The 27,897-nt window shown below is 40.2% G+C and overlaps 1 protein-coding gene across 1 annotated transcript in view; it reads left to right on the top strand.

The window, feature by feature from the left end:
* IL16 (interleukin 16) overlaps positions 1-27,897 on the top strand; it is a 164,242-nt gene that overhangs the window by 43,518 nt on the left and 92,827 nt on the right. Inside the window, exon 2 of the mRNA XM_078151619.1 lies at positions 8,730-9,142. Within this exon, the coding sequence (XP_078007745.1) occupies positions 8,730-9,142 (413 nt within the window). The remainder of the gene's footprint in view (positions 1-8,729; positions 9,143-27,897) is intronic.

The raw sequence follows: 27,897 nt of genomic DNA, 5'->3' as shown, positions 1-27,897 counted from the left end.
GTGCAGAATTAAACTAGCCTTTGGGGCAAGAAGGCAGAATGCCACTGGATTCTGTAGAGAAGAGAAAACAAAAATGAATGGCACCTGTTACAAAATATCCTAGGAGGAAAGAGGGTCAGAATTCACAATTCAAACATAGATCACTCACTGTACAGCTTTCTTTATCTGCTAACAGGTCCACACCATCAGATATGCCTGGATAGTGACATTTTTATTGGGAACCAGTCCTTCTGAGGTCTCCTGGAATACCTAGACTTTCCCATTTCTCCTGGTCTGGAAAAAGCAAAAATACTTCCTCCTTTAATCCACAAGAGGCATGATAGAGTCTGAAGTGTTCTAATGCCTCACTAAGATATGGAAGTGACCCTGAGTTTTTAAAGGCTAGGCCAGTGAAGTGTATACCTTAAAAGGTCTCACCTATCAAGCTGCAAAGGGTTTGAATGTGGGCCTGGCAGTGGATTATAAATCTGTTGTTCAAGAATCAGCCTGGCTAAATTCAGAGAAGCTCATCTCCATGGGGCTGGATATGAGATGAGGATCTATTTTTGGTCATGGCACCCCAGGAAACCATCTATCAGTAATGCAAGGAGGCATTGCAATCTGCTGATATTTGTGGAATTACAAGTCCTCAAAGGTAAGCTTCAATATTTCAATTCAATTCAACTCAACAGGCATCTATTAAGTGCCAGAAACTGTTAGGCACCAAATAATTATAAAAATGTTTAACATTTATATATAATGCTTTACAAATATCTCATTTTAGGGGCAGCAAGGTGGCACAGTGGATAGAGCACCAGTCCTGGAGTCAGGAGGACCTGAGTTCAAATGAGGCCTCAGACACATAACACTCACTAGCTGTGTGACTTTGGACAAGTTGCTTGATCCCAATTGCCTCACTAAAAAAAAAAAAAAAAGATCTCCTTTGAGCCTCGCAATGACCCTGTGAGATAGGTGCTATTATTATCCCCATTTTACAGGTGAGGAAACTGAGGCAGGTAAAGATCAATAACTTGTCCAGGACCACACAGCTAGTAAATTTCTGAGGATGAATTTGAACTTAGTTTTTCCTGACTCCAGGCCATGTACTCTGTCCACTGGGCCACCTGCCTCTCACTGAAGAGATGAAATGAAAAATGAAAACAATTCCTCCCTTCAAGGACTTTATATTTTACTATACAAATAACAGAACTAACAAGGGAGCATGAAAGATCAAGTTTATTGAACTGTGAAATTGTTAGTTCACTAACCTCAGAACACAGTAGACATTTATCAAGTATCTACTAGGTATAAAGTACTTCCTCAGACACTGCTATAAAACAAAAATGAAATAATACTGTCCTTAAGGAAGTCATTTCTATGTGAATAACATACATATAATCTAGGGGGTGGGAGGGTGGATACTTTCTGTACCAAGATAAATAAATTTGAGGAGGAAGAGTGCACTAATAATTCTGAGGGAGGGAATTAGGGAAGGCTTTGCATAGGAAGTAGCACCTTGGTCCATTCTCCAAGGGATTTAGGATTCTGAAAGGATTGAGGAAAGAGCATATACTTAGATTTATTTTAACCCAAGTTTAGAATTTTATCTTTGTTCCTATTAAAATTATTATTGAAATGTGGGTTAGATCGTTCAATGAGTTCTGAATCTATCTTCTATGGTCTATTCCACATCCCTCCATTTTGTCAGCAAGGATTACATGAAAGACTTTGTCAAATCGTTGTGTACATGTTGTTTCCCCCTTTAGAATGTGAGCTCCTAGAGGGCAGGTACTGTGTTTCTCTTTATCTTTATACCCTTGCCACAATATCTGGCACATGGTAAGTGCTTAATGAATGCTTGCTTATGGATTTACTGAATGAGTGAGTGAATGACTGGAAAAAAAACATTTTTGTTAAGCACTTAGCATGCCAAACACTTTTCTTAGGACTGAAGGTATAAATAGAAAAGCAAGACAGATCTTGCTCTTGGGAAGCTCACATTCTAATGGGACAGACAAAATGTATAGGTTTCAGCTCTGGTACTTTGGAAAGGCCCAGTGTTCTTTAAGACCGTAGCATTAAAGCAGATTGCAATACATCTTCCTTAAGTACTTTCCATTGATAAATTCATACTCATTTCTGAGGCTGGGAATAGCGTTGATAGTCTGTGAGGTGTTCCTGCTCCTCTCTTCTGAGCTGTTTCCACCTTGGTCTGAGGGGAGGCCACGGTGGAAGTGGCAGTATGACCGGCTTGGAACCTTTCTCTCCCTCAGGATACTCTGCTCATTCAGGTTGGCTGGCTTGTCTACCCCACTGGTAACAGGTGAAATCTGAGAGCGCAATGTCTAATGCACTTCCCTGATCTACCAGCCTCACAGTTACCCTGTCAAAAAGAAAATAAGTATAGTCTGGCATCACCTATTCTGAATGAAACCAATGTTGGCTATTAGTGATCACCACTTCCACTTCCAAATGCTCACAAATTGTCTAGGATTTTGCAGGGATGGAAGCCAAACTCTTTGGCCTATAGCATATAAACTCTACCTTCTTGCTTTTTTTTTTTAATTGGGGCATTTTTCTTCCCCCCTCATGCTATGCTTGCCTTGTTCTTGATCGTTCAAGTACTTGTCTAATAGTCTCCTGATGATTGTGGCTTGGTTGGGTATTTCTTCTGGCTGCCCCGAGCTGCCTTTGTTTGACCCTCCTGCCATTTGCTTTTCCTACCTCCACTCCATTGTTGCTCTCTTCCATTACCAACTTCATGAATTTGCATGCTTTGTAACATGTTTGGCATTCTTGGAGCACCCTGGAATCAACTGATCTTGTGTCATCTAATGCTATCTGTGCAGCTTTGCCAGCTGATTCTAATGTGAAAAACAATGTGCTCCTCCTATTCTGTTCTGTTTCTGTATCCCTGAGAGCTTGGCTTTGTGGTTTCTATCCCATTACTAGGATGCCACAATTGAATCAAGAAATAAAGAAAACCTCATGCAACATGAGCTGACAGTCAGCTCTGAGTGGTGATCTCTTTCCTTACGAGGCCTTCGTGGTATCTTCAATGATTCATCTTGCCCTTGGTCCCTCCTAGAGTTCTTTAGTTATCATGTCCCCTTATTTATTTCTCCTAGGAATAAAGGAGGCCCTAGCTCCAGGGACAATCAGTTACAACCCAGAAATGCTCAAGATCAAGTCTACAGGTTACCTGCTATATCTCAAGGCATTCTCCGGAAGAGACTCCTGGGACAGCATACATTCTCAGGAAGTTTTCCCCCATGGTTACTAACTACCATGCCAGTGGGGAAAGGATGTGTTGCCGATCCCATTCATCACTGTGATTCACTGAGCCTCATAGGACTAATTTTCCCCAAGCCTGAAAAGCATCTTGCAAGGCCTTGGCCCATCTCTCCAGTTTTTGCTCAGCTTTGAGTTCTGAGCTCTTTGTTCAAATCATCTTCTTTGACATTTGTTTTCTTGGAGGTACTTGTTGTAAGTGTCCAACATCTTGAACCCTAATTACAAAGAAAGAAGAAAACGCCACCACACCCAGCAAGGCTCTAAGTCAGCAATGAACAAGTGTGTCCCAACTGTACACGAAGCAAAGGATACCTTCGTTCTCCTGTCCTGCCTTAGGGTAGCACCGTGTTTACAGGAACACAGCAGAGTCAAGCACCCTGGGGGAAAGAGAACTCAGTTATCTTCTCTCTACTGTGTATGTGTCTCGAGAGTACCCATAGATGTATCTGATGTCTCCTCCATTAGAATGTAAGCTCCCGGAGGCCAAATTTCCCCTCCTGTTTTTCTTTGTATTCCCAATGCTTAGCACAAGAGCTTAATAAATGCTTGCTGATTGATTGATCTAGTCTCCTTTTACACATGGAGAGCTTGTGTAACTTGTCCATGGTCCCTCTGGCAGTTAGAGGCTAGGCTGAGCCTGGAACCTCACACAGATCTTCTGACTCCAGATGCATCCCTCAGGCCACACTGCACTGCGGTGTCTGCCTGCAATCACGAGGGATTTTTCATCTTTTAAAGCTGCTTTTCTATGGGCTGGAGTTCTTCCTTTAAGAGCAAGCAGATTAAACAACATGCTGTCTTAAGCTGCAGAGGGGAAAACTTCCCTCCTCCTCCCCCTCCTCTTCCTTCCCTTCCCCTCCTTCTTCTCCCCCTCCTCCTCTCCCTCCTCCTTCCCTTACCCTCCTCCACTTCCTCCTCCTCCCCCTCCTCCCCCATCCCCTCCTCCTCCTCTCCCTCCTCCTCCTGTTCCATCTCTTTCTCCTCCCCCTCCTCCTCCTCCTTTTCCATCTCTTTCTCCTCCCCCTCCTCTTCCCCTTCTTCCATCTCCTCCTCCTCCCCCTCCTCTTCCCCTTCCTTCTCCTCCTCCTCTTCCTCCTGTCCAGTCTTGTCTCCTAATTCCCTTAAGCAGTCTGGCTAATAACTGCGGACTCCTGGAGAGTCACTTGGCCGCTGCTGCTGCGGCCCCACTGTCAGCTCTGCATCAGGCAGGCAGAGAAAGACTTTTCTTCATGCTGTAAAGCAGTGTGGAGAAAAATATGTTTAGGAATCAATCTCTTGGAGATGCTAGAGAACCCTGTGGTAAATGTTCCTAGAGTACTGTGCTCTCTGGCTTTACCCCTCATCACCACCTCCCCTTAGCATTCACGTGCTGGGTCTGCAAAGTCCGGGGAGCAAGAAAACAAAAAGGTTTCCCCATCCTTGGAGCATCACCCTGTCTTCCCCACCCCCTCCATACTAGGGTTGGGCTCCACAGCTTTATTGCTTCCCACTCTCCCTATGAGAGAGAGGGAAGAATTAAGCTCAGTATCTTGTTTTTGCAAATGCCTCTTTGCAAGCTAACTTCTACATAAGCATGCCTTTTAGGAGAATGAGCCCTAGTTAGCCTTGGCATCTGATAACCTGGCTTCCTGTCTAGGCTCCACAGCTAGTTAGCGGCAGGATTTTTGCGAAAGCCGTTTCATTTATCTGAGCCTCATTTGCCCCATCTGTAAAATGGAGACAACAATACTTGCACTGTCTACTAGAGAGGGAGGGTGATGTAGTGAGTGGATAGACAGCCAAGCTTAAAGTCAGGAAGACCTGGGTTCAAGTCCCACCTTTGACTTATGGCCATGTGACCTTGGGCAAGTCAGTGCTCTAAAGCTATTCTAAGGTGTGGAGAAGGTGCTGATTTCACTGACAGAAGTCACCGAAGAATTCCCTGTGCTAATTAGATCACTGGTATTGTCCCAATCTACATTAGAGATTTGGGATTAGGATTGAATGAGAATCAACATACAATAGCACTTTGTGATTTTAGCACCTCAAAGGGATATAAGGTTTTCTTAGGATGGTGGTATTGTTATTTTGGCTTAACAGATGAGGAAACTGAGGTACTAAGAAGTTGTTTGATTTCATCCAGGATTGGCAGCAGAGAGCAATCAGGAGCTTTGGCTAATGTTTTAGCTATTTTGCAGACCTAGTGAATTAGATTCTCTGCAGTCACTTAGAACGACAATCCTGCCTATTGCTGCGGATAGCTGGTTTCAAGGTTGCCCAAGTGAAAGGGATAATAAGGAAATCCTGAAGATCGTGTAGTTTCAGTGCTTGGAAGCACAACATCATATTTTTATTTTTTAAATGACAGTATTGGTAGGCCTCTGTGTTTGTGTTTGTGCTTAGGTATGCAGAAGCAATGCTATTTCTACCAATAAAAGTTTTTTCAAATATATATTTTGATACCTTTTCCCTCCATTCAACAAACATTCATCAAAGGCCAGTTGTGTGGAGATATCTATTCTTGGACCAGGAGAGATACAAAGTTTTAGATAAGACATTCTCCTTGTTTTCTTGGAGCTGATAGAGAAAGATTGTAATATTTGTAATGATTACTCTTCTTCCACAAGGGACTTTTGCATACTTCAGGGACTTTTCCTTTCTTTGACTCATTGGCCTCATGCAGGGGACTGAAGGATTTCTGTGGTAGACACTTCACTACAGGGGAGGAGGGGTGGGAGCAAGCATCTATTAAGCACCTACTATGTGCTCCATCCTATGCTAAACACTTAAAAATTATGGTCTCATTTGACCCTCACAACAACCCTGGGATGTTGGTGCTATTATCATCATCATTTTACAATTGAGGAAACTAATTCAAACAGAGGTTAAATAATTTGCCCAGGGCCATGCAGCTAATATGCGTCTGAAGCTGGATTTGAACTCAGTTTTGCCTGACTCCAGGTCCAACACTCTATCCACTGAGCCACCTAATTGCCAACTCCCCTTACCAGCCCGAATGTTCACAAGGTTCATCTAGGGAACAATTTTTTTTATTTCATCCAACCACCACTTATTAAGTGCCTACTGTGTGCCAGGAACTATTGTTCTAGGTACTGGGGATATAAAGCCAAAAGCCAAACAATCCTTCCTTTCAGAGTGCTTACATTTTTTTTTCTGGGAATCGGGGAGGGAGGGAATGACATGTACACTGGTAAATAAATCCATTCATCAGTTTACCTTTTTTGTTTTTAAACATGATAGTCATTTCCCACCATATCCCTATTAGACCCTCCCTTATAACAAGAAAAAAAATAGTTGAACAGAAACCGCTGAGAGAGAAATGATGCTGTCTGGCAGTATGGGTGAATTCTGCTGCCACAGCCTACCACCTATGTACTGAGAAGAGGTAAATGCATTTATTCTCTCATCTCCATGACCAACATTGGTAAATGGCAAATAATCTGAAAACATCTTCCTCTTAATCCAACAATAACATTTCATGAATATTGTGTTAGAAATGTAATTTTTATTATGTGGCTTGGTCTCAGATCAGATTTTTCTTTAGAAAAAGCATCATGGGCAGGTAGGTGGTGCAGTGGATAGAGCACTGGCCCCAGATTCAGGAGGACCTGAGTTCAAATCCAGCCTTGGACATATAACACTTAACTAGCTGTGTGACCCTGGGCAAGTCACTTAAACCCATTGCCTAAAAAAAAAAAGCCTCAGTGATTCCTTCTTTCATCCTTTCCCTCAGTTAAATACATTAAACTGAATTTCCTCAACAAAGTAAAATTCCATTCAATTCATTCCAACATACATTTACTAAGCACCTATGTGCATAGCACTATGCTAGCTAAGTCCCCAAAATACAAAGAGAAAAAAAATGAAGAAATCCCTGTCCTCAAGGAGCTTATATTCTATTGGGGACAGAAAAGAGGAGGAAGGGCATAATACGTACAAAAGGAAATAAATACAAAGTATGTGAAAAGTAATTTCAAAAGGGAGAAAGTGCTATTAACTAGAGGAGTAAGGAAATTTGATCTTTTTCTACTCACCTGCTTAGATTAGTGGTCTATAAGCTTTTTTCGACTATATACCCTTATCAGTAAAAACCAAACAAAAGCAAAACTCTAGTGGGTATTCTGGAATGCAGGTAGGGGTTGTGTACTTGCATAACTAAGTTGGGATTAATTTATAACTAGGGGCATATTGGTAAACATTTAACTCTGAAAATTTAACAATCAGCTCCTTCATGTTGGTTTCAACCCACCCCTGATTATAACTGCTCTGAGCAGCATGGCATAGGGAAGGAAAAATTGGGTGTTTTCAGTGTGTACAGATGAAGAGAGGGGTAGAGTTGGGAATGTTGTTCTTTAATCAGAAAATGGTATGTATAGGTGTATTGAACACAGTAGAGGTGGTGAGATGAGACCAGTCTTCCCTCTCTTTGATTGATTGATCACACCCCACTTGGGGTCAAGTCACAGCCCCCTTAGGGGTATAAATTGAGGAGATATGAATTTAAATCCTGGACTCTTTCAACCTCCTTGGGCATCAGTTTCCCAAAATGTAAAATGAGATGGTTTGACTAGATATCTTTAAGATTTCTTGTTCCATCTCTAAAATTCTAATTCTTGATCTTCTGAATCACTGAATATGACCTTGGGCAAAGGCTTTCATATCCTTATTAAAACAAACAAACAAATAAAATCAATGGACTAGATTTAAGAGAATATTAGAATTATGAGGGCCTTTGGCTATCATCCAGACCAGATGTTTTTCCTATTTTTGTTTCATGGACCCATCTGGCAATTTGGTGAAGTCTACAGACCCCTTCTCAGAATGTTTCTATGTCTGTAAACTAAAATACATAAGATTACACTGGAAACCAATTATATTGCAATAAAGAAGTAATTTTTCCTTGAAATCTCTGCGAGGACCCCTTAGGGGTCCATGGACCTCTGGTTGAGCATCTTTGATCTAGTCCAATCACCTAATTTTATAGATGAGGAAACTGGGTCCCACAGAGATAGATTGCCTTGCCTTATTTCACACTTTTCAGACCCAGGACCTGAATCCAGACCTCCCAAGTTTGATTACAGGGTTCTTCCACTGCGCCCCTACAAGACCTGTTCTAGTTCTAGCATTTAATGATTCAGGACTATGATTCTATGCCATTTTGTCCATCGGGGGCTTAATCATACCGTTTCTGTGAGCCAGAAGGTATGGTAACACCCAGAGACATTTGCTCAGATGTCCCAGGCAGCCCAAAATAGCAGCAGGGAAGGATGCAGGGGTTGGTTAGGGAGCTCAGAGTCCAGCACTAGAGTGAAATGGAGCAGTCTAAGTCATGAGGTACCATGTGGCTGCTACTGTCCAGAAGAGGCTCTGTTTATTTGGTTTGCTCAGGATTTTCCAATGATTGTGTTAGTTAGTAGCAACTAACCACTCCTTTTTTTTCCTTCCTTTTCTTCCAGGACCTTATGAGGCTTCTGAAAAACCCAATCAAGCAGTCTCCTCGTCTGTGCCAAATCAGTGGGAGCAGCAAAGGAAAAGGGGCAGCATCACTTCCTCGCTGAAGATGGAGCAGCAGAGCAGTGCTGGGAAGAGCAGGAAATCCAAAAAGTTTCGTTCCATTTCCCGGTCCCTGATTCTCTGCCATGCCAAGAGCAGTGATGATGGATCGAGTCCTGATGAGAAATGCACCGACCCCTTTGAGATAGCTGCAGACTATGCCCATGAGGGAGCTTTCCACTGCCCTGGGCAACTGGCAGACACATCAGAAGCAGAGCCAGGAATTCCTGATCTAGCTCTGGGCTCCAAGACTGCACAGCTCCACACACCAATGAATGACCGTGGCAAGAACCCCAGGAGAAAATGCTTTATTAAGGTATGTCTAGTGCCTGTCAGGCCCAGTGAAACATCAGTGAGATTTCTGAGCTTTAAAACCTCTGGGCTAGTCTCTTTAAAAAAAAAGTCAGGGATACAGATGTTCTATCTAAAAGAAAAAATACATATAGTTTTTGGATAAATATAATAGGGTCTAATATATATTAGGTGGTTTAGAGACCAGGATCTTAACCTCTGGACTAGTTTCTTTAAAAAAAAAATCAGGGATCCAGATGTTCTCTCTGAAAAAAAATACATTTTTAAAGGAATGAACATAATAGGGATTAATGTTATTAGGTGGAATAGAGAACACGGATTTATCTTGCTTGACTCCAGAGGGGGAACTCTGGCCAATGGATAGACGTTATAGGGCTCCAGAATTAGGCTCAATATAGGAAGGAACTTAAGGACAACCATCCTATGATATAATGACCTGCTTATGAGGGAGTGAGTTTTCTGACACTCCACAGATATAAGCAGTAACTGGATGACCGATTATAGGGGGCATTGTGCTTTGTCTATTTGACAAAGACCTGGACTAGGGGACCTTACAGAACCTTAGGGTTTGAAGGGTCCTCAGAGATCACCTAGTCCAACCTATATTAGAACAGGAAGCCTCTCAGTTGTGTCCCTAACAAGTGGTCATCCACACTTTACTTGCATACCTCCAGTGGAGTAGAGTCTACTACCTCCATATTCCACTTTCGGGCAGCTCTAATTATTAGGAAGTTTTTCTTCTCATCATGCCCAAGTCTGTCTCTCTGTAATTTCATCCATCACTCCCAAGTCTGTCCTCTGGAGTCAAGTAATACAAATCTAATCCCTGTTCTTTAGGACAGCCCATCATATTTGGAGGCAGCCTCTATGGTCCTTTCCAGGTCTAGGAATCTCTGATCCACTATAGCAGTGAAGAACAGTATTGCTGCTCAGTCAAGGTCCTTGGTACACACTGCTGGCTGGCTGATGGCTTCAAGGAAACACTGTCTTGACAGCCTTGGCAATATAAAAAAGTTATGATTGAGCCTGGATTCTTGCAGGGCAGGAATTGTTTTAATCTTTCCTTTGGTCTCCAGCACTAAGAAAAGTGCCTGGCATGCAGTAGGTGCTTCTTTGTGGAGTTGGAATATAGTTGATTTCATTATTATCATTGTAGTGAGAGACAAAATGTATTTTAGTTTATAGACGGGTACTTACAAATTTAGATAAGGCAGGTTGTTACACATAAATCAGAAATATTATTAAACTTATTAGGTTTACTGAGAAAAAAAAGAGTTGATGCTTTGCATTGTTTTTCCTTTCAAATGAGATAAGGTATGTAAGGTATTTCATAATCACGAAGTCCTATGTAAACTTGAGTTGTTATTGGCATGTCAATGGCTCCTTGGGAGCATGGACCTTGCTTTTGCTTTTCTTTACATCTCCAGCCTTTAGCACAGCAACTGGCAAATAGTACACTTAAGAAATACTTATTGGGGCAGCTAGATGACACAATGGATAGAGCACCTGCCCTACAGTCAAGGGTATTTGAATTCAAATTCAGACTCAGATACTAGCTGTGTGACCCTGAGCAAGTCACTCAATACCGATTGCCTCCAAAATGAAAAAAAAATAGTTAAAAAACACAAATTCTGTTGACTTGATTTGATGGCAATGTTGCTGATGATAGCTAACTTTCCTTCTTGCCATTTCTCTTGGAAAACATTTAAACCTTGATTAAAAAAAAACTGGAGAGTTCTATTTTTTCTTTTTCTTTTTCTTTTTTTTTTTCTGCCTGAGAGCAGAAAATAATAGCGGCCTAGTGAAGAGAAAGTAGTCTTGAAGTCAGGAGAACTGGATTCATTCAACTCCTGCCTTGATATATACTGGTTATATTGGAAGGTCACTTAGTCTCTCAGTTCTCTAGGGCCTAGTTCTTAAACTTTTTCCACTCTTGATCCCATCAGTACTTCTTAAAGTCATGAGTTAGGCAACTCTTTGAGACTAGAATTTGCAAAGAAGATACTGATCTACATTGATAAGGGGAGTTTCTTCACCTAGGATTTCCTTATACTAATGAAATCACAGGTCATTTCCCTCCCTTCTGCCTGATTTTATTTGTTAAAGAAAGTTTTCATCATATTACAAGCTACCTGTATGATTATGGACAATTCATGTAACATAGTGGTGCCTCAGTTTCCTAATCTGGAAAATGAGGGGCTTTGATTATAGCATTTCAAAAGTCATTTCTAGATCTAAATTTGTATAAAAATTCTACAAGATTAGAGCTGGAAGAAATGGTAAAGCTCATTTATTGCCATTCATATTAGACTTCTTCCTTTTTATGCTTCACCCATCTCCTTGCACTCATAGACATCTGGATCTCCCCTGAAGATACTTCATTCCTTGATGCCCTCTCTAGTACTGAATATACCTTCTCTCATGGCCCTTGGCACATTGGGACAGAAGGAGCTGTAGAAATGTTTCTTGTTTGTCACTAACTCTTCTAGGCTCTTCCCATACCACCTTCACTTCCTAGCCTCTCCTTCCTTGACTTTCAGCTCATTCAGATCTTAGTTGCTATTCCCTACCAGTATCCTTGGGGTATTTTCCCTCCTTTCTTGAGGAGTTCAGTACTTAGCTCACATCCTTCCTTCTACCTCACTTACACTTGGGGAATTTTGCTAACATGTTGATGTCTCCTCAAAGACTCTCGCCTCCCAACTTCTTCAGCTCCTAGAGTCTGTACTATCACTCACGGCAACCACAGTCAGGGATGATTGATATCCTCCTTACCCACAAGTGATCTCTACAACTCAACATGAGATCCTGTCCTGACAGCTTTTTCTGTCTCACCCTTCTTAAGGGGGACAATCTCTGTCCTTCTCAATCTCCAGAGACTTGATTCCTCCCTGACTTATCCCAGGTTATCACCTCTGATGTGACCTTATTTTTCTCTTTTAAACTCATGACCCTTTAGTTAACCAGCTCAAGTTCACATTGTCATCAGCTCTTGCATTCCTTGCCCGTTGACTTGCTGACTCGTCTTTTTTTCCAGACATTCCTCTCCACTATCTTACTTAGATTACTCCCACCATCTACCTTTTCCTTTCTGGCTCTAATGCTCCTGGAGGAAGGCACACCACCGTATTGGCTGGATCCACTGACAACTTGTCATACAAGCTCAGTTTTGATACGCGAATCATTTTGAATTGGTACCTTGATTGATTTCTCACAGTTGTCATTTTGAAACTTCTCTTCTGATCCAGTTATCTATATCACCACCTCTCCTCTCACTTAGCAGAGGTCCTGGATTCATACTTCAGTGAAAAGGTCAAAGCTTTCTGTGGTGAGATTCCTTCTATCCTTAATTTCCATTTCCAACAATCTCCAAATCATCCCCCATCTTCTACATTATTGCTCCAGGTTCAGAGGGTGAGGTGTCTTACCAAAAACAAGCTCTTTACTTGTACCCTCATTCCTTCTTGATCTTGTTCCTTCCCATCTCCTCAGACAGCTTTTCCCTTCAGTCATTTTCCCCTTTTACCTACTTTTTAACCTCCCTAGCTCTTTTTCTGTTTCCTACAAGGATATTGAGGTTTCTCATAACTTTAACAAACCTTCACTTGATCCTATTATTCTCATATTCTCATATTATGGCTTTCTTCCTTTTCACAACCAAATTCTGGGGCTGGGAGTGGGGTGTGGAAGAACTTTCTCTACTTGTTGCTTCCATTTTTTGGCTCCCATTCTTTTTTCAACCTCATACAATATGACTTTCATTTCCACCAATAGACCTAAACTATTCCCTCAAAGTCAGCAGTGATCTCTTTTACTTAATGTCTTGTAGACATCTTCCTCTTCCTACCCACAAACCCTTTATTTTTTCTAACTTCTCTATTACTGTTAAAGATACCACTACCTTTCGAGTGACCCAGGCTCAAAACATAGGTACCATCCTTGAATTTTCACTCTTTCTCCTCCCTTCTCCCCATATCCATTCTTTTGTTAAGGCCTATATCTTTTATCTTTGTGACTTCTCTTGTATATGTCCTCTTCTCTCCTCTGACACTGCTATCGTTCTGGTACAGGACCATATCGCATCAAGCCTGGACAATTGCAATAGCCTGTCGGTTGGTCTCCATCGTAAGTCATCTCTATCCAGCCATCAAAGCAATCATCTTAGAGTGTAGGTCTACCCATGTCAATCTCTCAATCCCATTCAATAAACTTTAGTGGCTCCCTATCACCTCCAAGATCAAACATAAAATTCTGTTTGGGGTTCAATGTCCTTTATAACCTGCCTTCCAACATCCTTCCTTTTTTCCCATCTCCATTGTCCCAACTCCTTCCTTACTCCCAACCACTGTAGACACTGGGTTCCTTACTGCTCCTCACCTAAGGCAGTCCCTCTTCCATCTCTATGCATTTCCACTGGCTTTCCCCCAGGCATGTCTTACTCTTTGTCTTCATCTCTGCCTCCTAGTTTCCTTGGCTTTGATTCCTAAAGGAGAAAGCCTACCTTCTACAGGAAGTCTTCCGGGATCCCTCTCAATTCTGGTGCATTTCCTCTATTGAGTATCTTTAGTTTATCCTGTCCACTATATCTTGTTTGCACAGAGTCATTTGCATGTTGTCTCCCCCATTAGACTGTGAGTTCCATTAGGGTGAGGACATTTTTTTAAACCTTTATTTGTATTCCTAGTGCTTAGCATAGTGCTGGCACATAGTAGATACTGAAGAAATGCTTATTGACTGAGTGACTGACTTTATTGCTAATTCCAGTGACCTTTTTTCAGTCTTTATCCTTCTTGACTTCTGTGAAGCATTTCACACCATAGGCCATTCCACCCTTCTCTACTCATTCTTCTTCCCCCGAACATTAATGACATTGTTCTGTGGTTATCTTCTTCCCTTCCAAATCCAATTCATATTCATCATTCATGTCCCACCATCTGTGTATGAAGATATATCATGGCTCTGTCCAGCGCCCACTCTTCTTTGCCCTCAGAATTAAGGTTTCTTAATCTTCTTGTGTGTATCATGGATCCAGGGCTGGAGCCAGTTCATACCGGCTCTTGAGAGTGGATGGTTAAATTTTTAGTGCGTGCATTTATATCTTGGAAATAAGCAAACAATACAAATCAGGACTTGGTTTATTCTGTTGATTGTCTAGGCTTAAAGTAATGAAGAAAATGTTAATAAGGTAGGACAAGCTTGAAAGTATGTCTTATGTTTTTGGAAAGTTGGTTGTTAAATATTTACCAGCATTACCCTGCATGAAGCCCTTTGGCAATCTGGTAAGCCTACAGACCCCTTCTTAGAATAATGTTTGTTGCTTATATTAATAATTGAAAGAAATGCTAAATTTCAGTTTAAGGTTATTTCTAGTTGATTTATTAATTAAAAGTTGAAATCTTTTTGATTTGAAGTTGCAATTAGATAATTTGTATTTCCTGAGTAAATGCCAGCTCACAGTGGAGAAGGTTTTCTGGGTGGCCTAGGAAAGTAAACTTGGATTAAAAAAAAAAAAACTCCCAAAGAAAAATCTCCAAGAGAGAATGAAGGTTTAGGGGCTAGTAAAGGGAATTGAAGTCAACAGATCAGAATTCAAATCCTGACCCTTGATAGCTGGCTGATTTGGATGGGTCACAACCTTCAAATACCTTAGGAAGAAGAGGTCTGTCTCTTCTTTTTCCGAAATTCTTCGTGTATTAACCTACAGAGTACATACACAAAAATAGCAGCTCTCATTTATGCTTAGAGAAAGGGGAGCTTGAATAATGAAACCCATATGTAATTCTCCAAGCTCCCTATTTGTCAATAGTTTCACCTTCTTTCCTCCCTAGATTTTCCCCTGGAACTTCCAGTGAATGGTAACAGCATTAATTACTTTGAATTTCATCTAAATGTGTGAATTAACTTCAGTTATCTAGTTGCAACAGTAAATCAAGGATTCCCTTAATTTTTAAATTGTTTAATGAGTCAACTAAAATATTTTGTCTTTCAAACCTTTAATGAATTAATTTCTCAAAAGGTCAAAATTTAACAATATTTCTCTGGCTTTTAACTTCTAAACTAGTTGGCTGAAGTTAATATCTGTGTCGCTGGATACTCAGTCTCACCCCTCTGTGGCTCATTCATTTATCCATTCATTAAACAAATATTGAGGGACAGCTTTACTGATCCAAGCCATTCATTCATTCATGACTTTGCATCAGTAATTCTGCCTTTCTGGTTAAGATATCAGCACCTTCCCTTTACCAACAATACCTTAATAGCATCAACTTCATAGCCACCTCAGCTGGCCAACTCTTTGATGCCACTGAAAGAAATTGTTTTACCTTTCACCCTTGTCAGTCGTCAATTTGTTAGCTACTTAGAATTAGATGTCTTTTTTACCATTTTCTAAGGGAGTAAACTCTGCCCTTGCTCTCTGATGGACACATTGGATAGGAAGGTCGAAAGTGAGTAGAAAGAAGGAGGCAGAGTCTGTACTCTCTGCAGAGTACAGTTATATGTAGCTTGTCACTGGTCATCTCTGAAGTAGAGTGGAATGAAGGCGCCTGGTGAGGACAGTAGCAGCCACTCAGTAGATATCCTGTACTTAGATATTCTTAGAACGAAAGTGGCACTCTGTGCAATGACTAATATTGATAGACTTAACCCTTCTCAGAAATACAGGGATCTAAGACATCTCCAAAGGCCTCATGATGGAAAATGCTACCCACATCCAAAGAAAGAACTATGGAATTTGAATGCAGATCGAAGCATACTATTTGCTATTTTTTTTCCTTCTGTTGTGTTTTGTTTACTCTTTCTGGTGGTTCCTCCTATTAGTTCTAATTCTTACTTACAACATCACTAATGTGAAGACATGTCTAATAGGAATGCATATGTATAGCCTATATCAGATTGCATGCTGTCTTGAGGAGGGAGGTAGGGAGGGTGGGGGAGAAAAATTTTGAACTCAAAAGCTTATGGAAGTGATTGTTGATCATTCAAAATAAATTAATTTTTAAAAAAATGAAAGTGCCAGCCTATGGGGAAAGGTTTTTATAACCCATAAGACCCAGGATTCATTGATGTGACCCCACAATAGGGTCGTTAAAGTAAACAGGCACTGGCTGAGCTTAAAGACTCTGGTTGACTAGAACAAGATCCAACTACATAGGGACAACTTTTTGTTCTCACCAGTCTGACCCATAAGAAAGAGGCAGGTAGCTACTACCCACATATTGTGATTTGAGGAGTCTCAAGCCTTAAAACCAAAGAAGATCTTCCCCAACAACTTCAGTGAATTAGGCAATTCCTCCAAGAAAGTCACTCTTTGGGATTTTTTTTTCTAGGAGTACTCTATTAAAATGCAAACGTTCTTGGAGGGATAGGATATTAAGCTATTCTGAGCTATGGGTCACATAGCTCTCACCTTGTGAATAAGAGAGCAGGGTCTTATGGAAATAAGAGGCAGGGAGAACAAGGCTCAAGCAAGGAGATAGGTGGAGAGCAAGGACAGCACTGAGAGGGGAGGTGGGAGAGTATCAAAGACACACTTCAATAGTTTTTCAATGGCTTGGCCTGATCCGGCTTTAAACACACTTTGTAACAATCTGCTCTTTTATTTGGTGGTTGTGAATGAGACTCAATATTGGCATCATGGGATTATATGAAAGTTAAAGTAAAAAATTTGAAGTAATCTGTGAAGGAAGTTATAGGGGCTGACAATGAAAAAAGCCGGCAGCCAGAACAACGAAGCCCTTTATTCAAATGCAGCCTGATTTTCCTGTGACCTGCATATGCCCACAAATGCACTAGGGGATTGGGAGAGTGTGGCTGGTTATTTGATACTGGAAATGACAGTCATAAATGTAGGGCCTCTGCCCACTGGGCAGAATGGGCTCCCTCTGGTAGAGGGCAAGCTCACTGTGTGGGTGGAAATTCCTTTTCAAACCCACCTGATTTTGAAGTCATAGTTTGGCAAGAAAGTAATTAGATGAAGAAATCCAACTTGTTTCCATTTATTTGGGAAGGAGGGAGGGGGCAGCCAGGGTGCCAGCTAGGGTACCAGAGCCACCAGTACCATAAATGTTTTGTTAGAGCCAGTTTTAATCACCTCTTATAGACCACGACAGATTTGATAGAAACACAGACTTCTTTCCCCTTTTCAAAACGTCAGTCAAGTCACTCTCATATGCTTAATTAACTGACTCACTACTTTCTTGCTGCCAGCACAAAGCGCCAGTTTATTCCATTTCAAGTTCCATGTATATGCATGGTGAAGCTCAGGATAAGAAGACATAGGATTCACTGTCCTCCAGTGGTGCCATGGTTATGCTCCTTTCAAAATAACATCTGGATTGAGAAATTTGGAGATTGTTCTCTTCTCTCTTCTTCTTCTTCTTCTTCTTCTTCTTCTTCTTCTTCTTCTTCTTCTTCTTCTTCTTCTTCTTCTTCTTCTTCTTCTCTATCTCTCTCTCCTATAAATGCTTAATAAGAAAATTAAAGGAAAAGGAATTATGGAATCAGCCAAGATAAAATTCTAGTATGCCATATATTTGGCAGGACCCAAAAGGATTAAATCATTGCTCCCATTATATGCTGGATTGATAGATGGAAATGCACTTTGGATCCAAATTAAGCACTGACCTAGCAGTCAGCACCTCTAAAGATCAGAGAATCACTGAAGTTAATTTCCTAAAGTCAACAGGAAAAACAAAAACAAGCACATCAAAGGTTATTGGGAGGGAAAATGGATGGGTAACGTTGTGCCATGGAACACTTTAGAGGAGAACAGGAATGGGGGGGGAGCTACTGTGAGGAGATGGGCCGTCTGAGGGAAGGGTAGGGAGGCATTACTGTGAGGCTAAAGGTGGAAAGGAGAGGTCCCCAGGAAGCATGAATTCAAACCTCAAAATGTTTCAAGCTGTATCAACATGGGGAAATTCTATTCTTAGATCTTCAATTCAGAATTGACTTCATCCTCACATCCTTCCCCTCCACCCACCCACCCTCTTTTTTTCTGAACCTGTGATTTCACCCACATAAGGAGTTTCCAATATGGAGAAACTCCCCCTACCAATAGAGATCTATCACTTCTAGTTATACTTAGAGAGTTTCTGGAAACACTGAGACATTATGTGCCTTGCCCGGGGGCAAGGGTGAGGAGGGGGAAGCGTACAATTAGCATGTACCAGATATAGGAGACTTGAACTCAGACCAAAGTCTATCCACTAGGCATCCTGACCTCTTTGGACCCTTAAAAATGCTAAAATGTTCTGCATACCCAGGGAGATTGTCCCAATTGTTTAGTACTTGAATCACCTTGAAATGGAAAGTGAATTCTATAACCTAGGTAAGTTAAACAGGAGACAAAGTCTAGTGGAAGGAAATCGAATCAGAGAGGATAATTTTACATTGTCATGGTACTCTAAGACTTACAAAGCATTTATTTCATGTTAAGTTCATGTGCTACTATACCCATTTTACAAATAAGAAAATGGAGGCTCAGAGATGTAAAGTTACTTGCCCAAAGTTACATCATAGCTAATAAGTCACAAAGCTGAGACTCAGACCTGGGTCTTCCAACTTTAAATCCATTGTTCTACTGTATCACACTCTCTCAAATAACACTTTTTTAATCTGTTGGATTTTATCTATTATTTTTTACTCATGATACTTGCTATAGGTGACAGGGACTCAGACATAATAGTCTTACCACACATTCACGACCAAAACCATGACTAAGACCCTATGTAGGTAGGGTTGAGTGTTTTTGAGGCAGCTAGAGAATTTTGGGCATGGAGTCAGGAAGATCTGAGTTCAAATCTGGCCTCAGACATTTACTACCCATGTGACCCTAGGCAAGTTGCTTGGCCTGTGTTTGCCTCAGTTTCCTCAGCTGTCAAATGGGGATGCTAACAGCAGCTGCCTTGTAGGGCTATTGTGAGATAATATTTGTAAACTGCTTAACATAATGTCTGGCACATAGTAGGAACTTTAAAAATGCTTATTACCTTCCGTCTTTTACCCCTAACTTATTCACTTGTATGCTGTTGTTCAGTCATGTCCAACTCTGTGACCCCGTGGACCATGCCATCCATGCAGTTTTCTTGGCAAAGATACTCAAAATTAATTTTATCCTCCAGTACAGCAAATAAATTAATTGTAAACCTTGTTTAGCAGAAGATCTGGCCCTAGGTCAGGTTTAGAAATAGTGGTGCCTTTTTCCCTTCCATTTTGTGCCTTCTTATGCTTCTCAGTGCCTCTTTCTCTGTACCTTTAGCCTAGTAGCCCCTTCCCCCTTTTTCTCTCTGCCCAAAGTTCCACACAGTGGTTTCCCATCCACACTTCTCTAAAATGTTCCACGGTACAAAACTACCCAATCACTTTCACTCCCAATGAAAACTACCACTCTCTCAGTGCAGCTGATCATAGCTAGGTAGTAGGAATAAAACCAATTCACAGTAAGATGATAAAACTTCCCTACTCAACCTTCATGGTACTCCAGTGACTCTTAAAATCATGGTATATCAGGTCTGGAAGGAAACTTTTTGTTGTTCAGTCACATCTGACTCTTTGTGACCCCATGTGGGGTTTTCTTGGCAAAGATACAGGAGTGGTTTGCCATTTGCTTCTCCAGCTCATTTTACAGATGAGGAAACTGAGACAAACAGGGTAAGTGACTTGTCCAGGGTCCCACAGCTAATAAGTGTCTGAGGCCACATTGGAACTCAGGAAGAAGAAGAATCTTCCTGATTCCAGGCTCAGCACTCTTTCCTCCACACCACCTCACTGCCTGAAAAGAACCTTAGATGTCCTCTAATCTAATTCCTTCACCTTATAGATGAGAAAGCACAAGTATAAGCCTCTTTCCCAAGGTCCCATAGCTGACTAGTGACAGACAGTACTAGTACCCAAACCTAAGTTTTCTGATTCCCTGACTAATGTTCTTCCCAACACATCATGTCACCTCTCCTTAAAAAAAAAATAAATAAAAATTTAAAAAAGGCTTTTGTATTTATCCCTGTTTCGTTTTTCATAATATTCCTCCTCTTTCCCTAGCCAGAGAGCCATTCCTTATAATAATAGGAGAAAAAGAGAGAAAGCCCAGGGTTCAGCAAAACTAACCACCATAGCAGTTGAGTCTTATAGTATGTCTACCGTGCTTTACATGTGATATGCCAACTCTCACCCTTGCAGAGAGAAGGGGAGGTGGATTTTCACCTTTCTCATTTATGGCCAAGTTTGGTCCTTATAATTCCACACCATTCAGTTTCTTTTACTTTTGTTTTTCTCTCCCCTACCCTCCCCCCAACCATTAATATTGTTTCAATAGTTGTATATGTTGTCCTTTTGTTTCTCTTTACTTCATTTTGGATCAGTTCATATAATTTTTCACATCACGGTACCTCTGCTGATCCTCCTATTTTAAAACTCACCTTTTTAGTTCAGAAAATCTATAACACATGGAATTTTACTGAAAGTGTGAGAGAATCTGTAACACATGGAATTTTACTGAAAGTGTTAAGTAGATACTTTTTTTTTTTGGTGGTGGTGGTAGTGTGTGTGTGTGTGTGTGTGTGTGTGTGTGTGTGTGTGTGTGTGTGAGTCTTCCCAGATCTCTAAAATTAAACTCCAGAGGTAATAGGTAAGGGCTGGTCTTGACTGGCAGTTTATTCTTTTGGCGGTAAATGAAAGGAAATACATATCCCATGATACTAGGGCTGGAAAACTTGGGGAAACCCACCTGCGTAGCAAACAAGCCAATTTGATTTGAAAACACTCCACAAGTGTGGCTGACTCTGAAGCCTTCTTCACCTAAGGAAAACCAGGCAATGCAGCAAGAACTATAGGAGAGGGGAAAAATATTAATAAATTGTATGAGGACTCGAGAAGCCAAGGAACATTAAAGAACAAACTCAAAACAAATTGGCAGCTGGCACATTAGCCAGTCTGTTCACTTACAAAGCACGCCACATCTGTTTTGAATTAGCTTTATGTAACAGCAACTTGTTTTAATCATCCTTAGCACATACCAATCAATAGCAGTTCACATTTCTATAGGCATTTCAGTTTAATAAGAATTTTCTTCACCACAACTCTCTGAGGTGGATAGTACAGGTATTATTGTCCTCCCTCTACTTTTAAAGCTGTTTTTGAAGGGGAGGAAACATGTTTAGAGAGGATGAGTCACTTGCCCACAATCACATAGTGGTGAACTAGAACTTGAACCCAGGTCTTCTTACTCAAAGTCCAATGACTTTCCTACTACATCATTTTGATTCCTAGCAAAACTGTTCTATATTTATCTCTAGATTTATTTGGGGGATTTTTAGCCCTTTTGGAGTTATGACACTCTATTATAACTTAGCTGAGTTGTGATACTGTGTACATCAATAAATAATATATTTACTTTAAAAATAAAATTTAATAATTAATTCTGATATATGTATGTGTGTATGTATTTATGCATATATACATACAAAGACACATAATATATAAACACATATATGTATGTTGTGTATAATCATGTGTGTTGTATGTATTCATATATGTTATATATGTGCATGTATGTGTATGTATTAATTTGCTGGGCAGAATTTTGTTACATTCATTTTAAAATTCAAGACCTCCTGAGTTGTGATCAACCAAAGGGGCAGGAACAACCACCATGTAATCTTTGGATCATACAGTACTTTATGGCTTTTAGCCACTTTTATGCCTGTTACATCATTTTTTAATCACTACAATTGTGAGGTGGAAAAAAGAATAATAAGAGCTCACATTTACATATCACTTCACAGTTTACAAAGCTCTTTCAAACTCATGATCTCATTTGATCCAAAACACAGTCATCGGATGTGAGAAGGGCAGGATTTATTTTTCCTATTTTATAGATGAGGAAATTGAGGATCGAGGAAGTAAGATGAATTTCCTAACGTCTCATTGTTTATAAGTGGAAGAGAGAAGGCTACTACTAAGTCTCTTGCCTTCTACTCTAATGAAATAATTACTGCACCAGGCTTTGGCCTAAGTCCAATGAGGGAGGTATGACTAGAAAACAGTTTGAAAATGATCCTTGAGTTTTAGTGGCTTATAAACTAAAAAATGAGTCAGCTGTGTCACAGGACAGCCAAAAGAAATCTGCCTCTTTTCTAGGCTGCATCAAGAGAAATACAGTGTCTAGAATAAAAAAAAATGATACTTTCTGTTTGATAGATTCTGTCCTGGTCAGCTCATGTAGGGAGGATGGTGTTCAAATCTGGGCACCATGTTTGATACATATTTGATATTATACTTGTCTTCTTTCCCAGAGATGGAATGAGGGTAGTAGATAAAAAGAGATTGAAGTGTGGACTATTTTAGACTCACTGTAAAGAAAAAGAATCCTAACAATCAGGTATCTTAAGGTTGAATTGGGGCAGCTAAGTGGAGCAGTGGATAAAGGGTCACACCTGGAGTCAAAAAGACTCTTCCTGAGTTCAAATCTGGCCTCAGACACTTTCTAGCTGTATGACCCTGGGCAAGTCACTTCACCCTGTTTGCCTCAGTTTCCTCATCTGTAAAGTGAGCTGGAGAAGGAAATGGCAAATCACTCCATATCTTTGCCAAGAAAACCCCAAAAAGGGTCACAAGGAGTCAGACGCAATTGCAAAATGACTGAACAACAAAAAAGTAGAATAAGTTGTCTCAGAAAGTAGTGTGTTTTCCCTCTTTCAAAGTCTTCAAGGGAGAGTTTTCAATTCTAGAGGATGTTAGAGAATGAATTACTCAATAAATAAATACATGTTGGACAAAACAGCCTCTAAGTTCCCTTCAAATTCCAAGATGGTCATTTCATGGGACTGTGACCTTTGTTTGACTTCAACCAGTATTCATTAAGCACTTACACTAATCGTAGGTGTATTTTAGGGCACATAGAGCTTTTACTCTGGTGTTTTGAAGGATCCTTGATTCAGCCTGTGTTATTCCCATTAGGGACAGTCAATGAAAAGTTACATGTGAGAGCTGGACCATCTATCATCACTTCTGTTCTGCTCCCACAAATGAGTGGATTTGTTTTATATGGGTAACTACCTCACTCATGCACAGTGAGATCACATAATCCCCGAACAGGGGACAATCAGAGCAGCCCCTGAGCCATGTGGCATGTGGATTCTACCATTCACACACAAGTTTTCCATGTGCTTCCATGTCAACTAATCAACAAGTGTTTATCAAGTGGCAAACATATGTCCAATATCATGCTAGGCACTGTTAAGGATACAAAGATAGGTTTACATTGACTAGGGGAAAAACAAGTAACATGAGAAAGAGTTACGGAATAATTTAGTGCTACATTGTGTGGTCCTTACTATAAGTACAATAGTCATTCTCAGAGGAGGCCACCATAGTATAGTGCCAAGGACACTCAATTTGGAGTAAGAAGACATGGGTTCAAATGCCAATTCTCTTACATACTACCTCTATGATAGAGAAATCATTTCCTCTCTATGGGTCTCAATTTTCTCATCTGTAAAATGAGGATATTTAACTAAGATAATCCTTAAGATTCTTTTCTGTTCTATACCCAGTGTTTCTAAGTAAGAATTCAGGTAGAGCAGGATAAGTAAGAGAAGGCTTGATAGAAGAGAGGAGACTTAAATTTGGCCTTGAAGGGTAGTAACTTGTCATGGAAGTTGATGTAAAGGTTTATTTGTACTGACACACATATCACACACACACCATTTTTTTTCATGTCCATCATTACAGTACAAATATAAGATGGGAGAACTCAGCTAGTTCATGTGAAAAATTATGAATTTCAATGTGTGCAAAGCAAATGATGTGACATGGCAGCCTCCAAAAACTAATGCTTTCTTAAGCCACATTAACTGAGGTGTAGTATCTAGAACAAGGGAGACTATTACCATGTACTCTTCCCCTGTCAAACTAGCTAGTAAGGGAGAATTGTGTTCAGTTTTAATATGTTCAGAATGTGGGGATCAAGAAGATGAGATGCCTTGAAATTATTTCATTCAAAGAAATGTTCAATGGACTTGAAAAGAGGACTTGAGAAGGTGGGGGAAGGTTGCTGGCTATCTTGAAGTGTTTGAGGACTATCATGGAATAAGACTTGTACTTCTTTTACTCAGTCTCATAAGACAGAACTAGGCACAATGCCTAGAATTTGTAGAGAGGTGGATTTAACATCAATGTGAGGAAAATTCTCAAAGAATTAACACAGTAAAAAAGCAGAACGGATTGCCCTGGACACAGGGAGTTCTCCATTAATGGAGATCTTTAAACAGTCTTTAAACAGACCACTTGCCTGGGATACTGTAATGGGATTAATGTTCATGCATCAGGTTGAACTAGATAACCTTTGTGGTCCCTTCTATCACAGTCTGTCATACCACAGCTGGGCAGACTTCTTCACTGATGGGAGAATGAATTTCAGAATGAAGAATCAGTCATGCAGTTCTGAGGACAAATCTGTAGGACATGTCACTGGATGTCTCACATCAGATTCTTTCTCTGGCTCCTAAGCAGTACACGATCTGACTGTGGACAACATAAGAGCCTCAAAGACACACGGATGCCATATAAACTCCTTACTAACTACCCTTTTAAAAGGTTTATCCAGGCCTATGTACAGCAATACTGGAAGAGGAGGCTTCAGACCATCGTAGCTAGGCCTCTACAAGCTTCTGGAAGATGCCAATCATTCACTTTCCCAGTCTTTCATAATGGAATTATCCCCAAAGCTGGGCCAGTCTTACTAGAACATGCCAGCACTAAAGGTAGTGAAGAGTTAACTTACATAATTGCTAGATATGAATGGAGGCCCAGATACATAGATTTAATTGGGTTGTGCTCACTCCTAAGATTCACCCCTGATTGCTGCCCCATAAGGCCTCTTCCACTGTGTATTGTTGCTAACACCTTCCAAATGCAGGTCTACATAACAGCATGAGCCAGGTGAGTGTCAGCACACCTGGCCTATCCTGTTGCATATTCATCCTTTCAATTTTGAGATTTTGTGATTACCTAAAGTATAGCTTAAAGTGACAACCAGGCAAAGTTACACTCGGTAATGTTGGAAGGAGAAATAAAGGGAATAATACATGTGAGGGGAGGTTGTGAAGAGGGGATAAAGCGAAGCTTCTGCTGCATTCAATGTAAGCATATTAAGCAAGGACAGCCTTGTGGATAGGTCAAGCAGGTAATGTGAAGAACGCCACATCTCCAGGGTCAGAATCCTAAATCTTGGAGTTGGGAGGAATTTTTGAAGCATCTAATTCACTTCCACACCCGATGTAGGAATTCTCTCTATGACATCCCAGATAATTTACTTGTTCCTCACCTGAAGTGGGATCTTGCAACAGTTCATCCCGCTATTGGACAATTCTAATTGTTTGAAGTCTTTTCTTGCATCGAGCCAAAATCTTTCACCTTAAAACCTGTACTTATTGATCCGAGGTCTGCTCTCTGGAATAACAAAGAGCAAGCTGACTCTTTTCTCATGTGGTAGCCTTCAAATATTTAAAGACTACTGCCGTGTGTTTCCTTGGGGTTCTTTTCTACAGGGCAAATTTGTTTGCTTTCTTCAGCTCTTCCTCATTTGACATGGCTTCCAGACCATTCACCATCTTAATCATTCCCTAGAGGTACTCTGTCCTGTCAACTGTAACATGCTATGACTCCATGGTCTAACCATCACAAAGCATACGGTAATGTTAGTTAATGTGATCTGGATAATATACTGTTATTAATGATCCCTAAGGTATCAAACATTAGTTTGCTCGACAACTAAATCACATTATTGGCACATATTGGATCTGTGGTAAAATAAAACCTCCAGAGCTTTTTCATGTAAACTGTTTCTAAGCCAAAATCCTCATCCTATATTTGTGTATTTTAGTTTTTGAACCCAAATGGACGATTTTGAATTTATTCTCAATGATTTTGTTTTGCCATTTTTAGTGTATTAATGATTTTGAATTTTGATTTTAATATCTCTCACATTAGTTCCCTTTTCTAATTCTGTGTTATCAGAAAGGTTTTTTTTTTAATTCAATTTTATTTTATTTTTAGATCTGGAGTCTTTTCCTCCTTCTCTTCCTTCCCCCAATGAGAAAGCAAAGGAAAACAAAACCCCTGTTACAAACATCTATAGTCAAGCAAAACAAATTCCTACATTGGTGAAAAAAAAGTGTGAGTCCATTACCTCTCTATCAGGAGGTGGCTAGCATGTTTCATCATGAGTCCTCTGGAATTGTGGTTGATCATTGTATTGATCAGTGTTCCTAATATTTTTTCCAAGCTGTCTTTACAATATTGTTGTTATTGTAGAAATTGTTCTGTCACCTGAAAATCTGGTAAGTATGTGTTTTATACATTTATCTAAGTCATCAATAAAAGGTAAGAACTCTATGACATTTTGCTAAAAAATATTCTTCCACGCTGACAACAGGCCATGATCACTACCTGTTGAGAATCTATAGGTGTTAGCTAGGTGGCACAGTGGAAAGAGCATGGCCCTGGAGTCAGGAGGACCTGAATTTAGATCTGACCTCAGACATATAACACTTACTAGCTATGTGACTCTGGGCAAGTCACTTAACCCCAATTGCCTCACAAAAAAACCAAAAAAACAAACAAACAGAGAGAGAGAATCTACAAAACTTTTATACTTGCTCAAATCATAGCATCTTATTACAAAAGTATCAAAAAAGACTTTCTCAAATGTTGCCCTGAAATCAAGGTATATCATGTCTATAGAACTCTTGATTTGCTGACCAATTTTATTAAAAAGAAGAAATTAGGTTAATTTGGCATGATTTATTCTTAGTGAACCCATTTTACTCATAGTCATCACCACATTCTTTGCTTGCCACAAATATTTAATAGCACATTTGAGAAAATTACCAAAAAATATTTTGTATATAGATTTCTCTCTGTATATATATATATATATATATATATATATATATATACATATGCTGTATATACATATATATCTTACATATTTGTAGTTGCAGTGGTATGTATATTAGAAGGAACATGAGGAGAGAACTAAATGAGGAATCTTTTGTCAGAGCAGTATAACTCTGGAAGTCTTTGGTTCCCGGGTGACTTTTCTTACGTTTCATTCATGTTCCTCTGTGTGACCCTGGGGAAGTCTTGTGCAAGGAACTATACTACAAGTTACCTCAGGCTTCAATCACGAGGACTTCTGAAGAGGTGATTAATGATCCTATCACAAGGCCAGAAATGGTTGTGTCCTTGACAACACTTTCTCTGTTTTTCTTGGGTGTGCCTCTGTTGGGGATCATGATATTCTCACACTAGTAACAACCAGCATTCTATGGTGTCAACTCCATGTTTTCCTTTCCCTTGAATAGTTTGGTGAATGGAGTGCAAAGCTTAAGCCAGTGACTGCAGCTAAGACAAGCATTGATTGTAGGAATCATTATATAATGGCAGCCCCTCAAGGCCTTCCACAATGGGTTCTCTGGTGCTGCCTATCCCTGCCTTTTTATAAAGAGACAAAAGGAAGAAACAACGTTAGTGTCCACTGGTCTTTAGGACTCAGTCTTGAACTTTTCCCATTGATCAGACACAGATAGTGTTTATCATAAGGAATGTGGGAAAAGATGGATTTGATTGGATGATGTCTTTGCTCAGAAGAAGGAAGACTACCAGAGCTTAAAGACCAGCTTTTGTTGGTCTTTTTGGTTGGGTATTTTTGCAGGAAGAGAACTACTATAGCTTCAATTTTGGATGTACAGCAGGTAG

Source organism: Phascolarctos cinereus, unplaced genomic scaffold, assembly GCF_003287225.1.
Source record: "Phascolarctos cinereus isolate Bilbo 61053 unplaced genomic scaffold, phaCin_HiC Scaffold_3;HRSCAF=262, whole genome shotgun sequence".
In the NCBI taxonomy this organism is placed as follows: domain Eukaryota; kingdom Metazoa; phylum Chordata; class Mammalia; order Diprotodontia; family Phascolarctidae; genus Phascolarctos; species Phascolarctos cinereus.
This window is presented reverse-complemented; position numbering and strand designations above follow the sequence as displayed.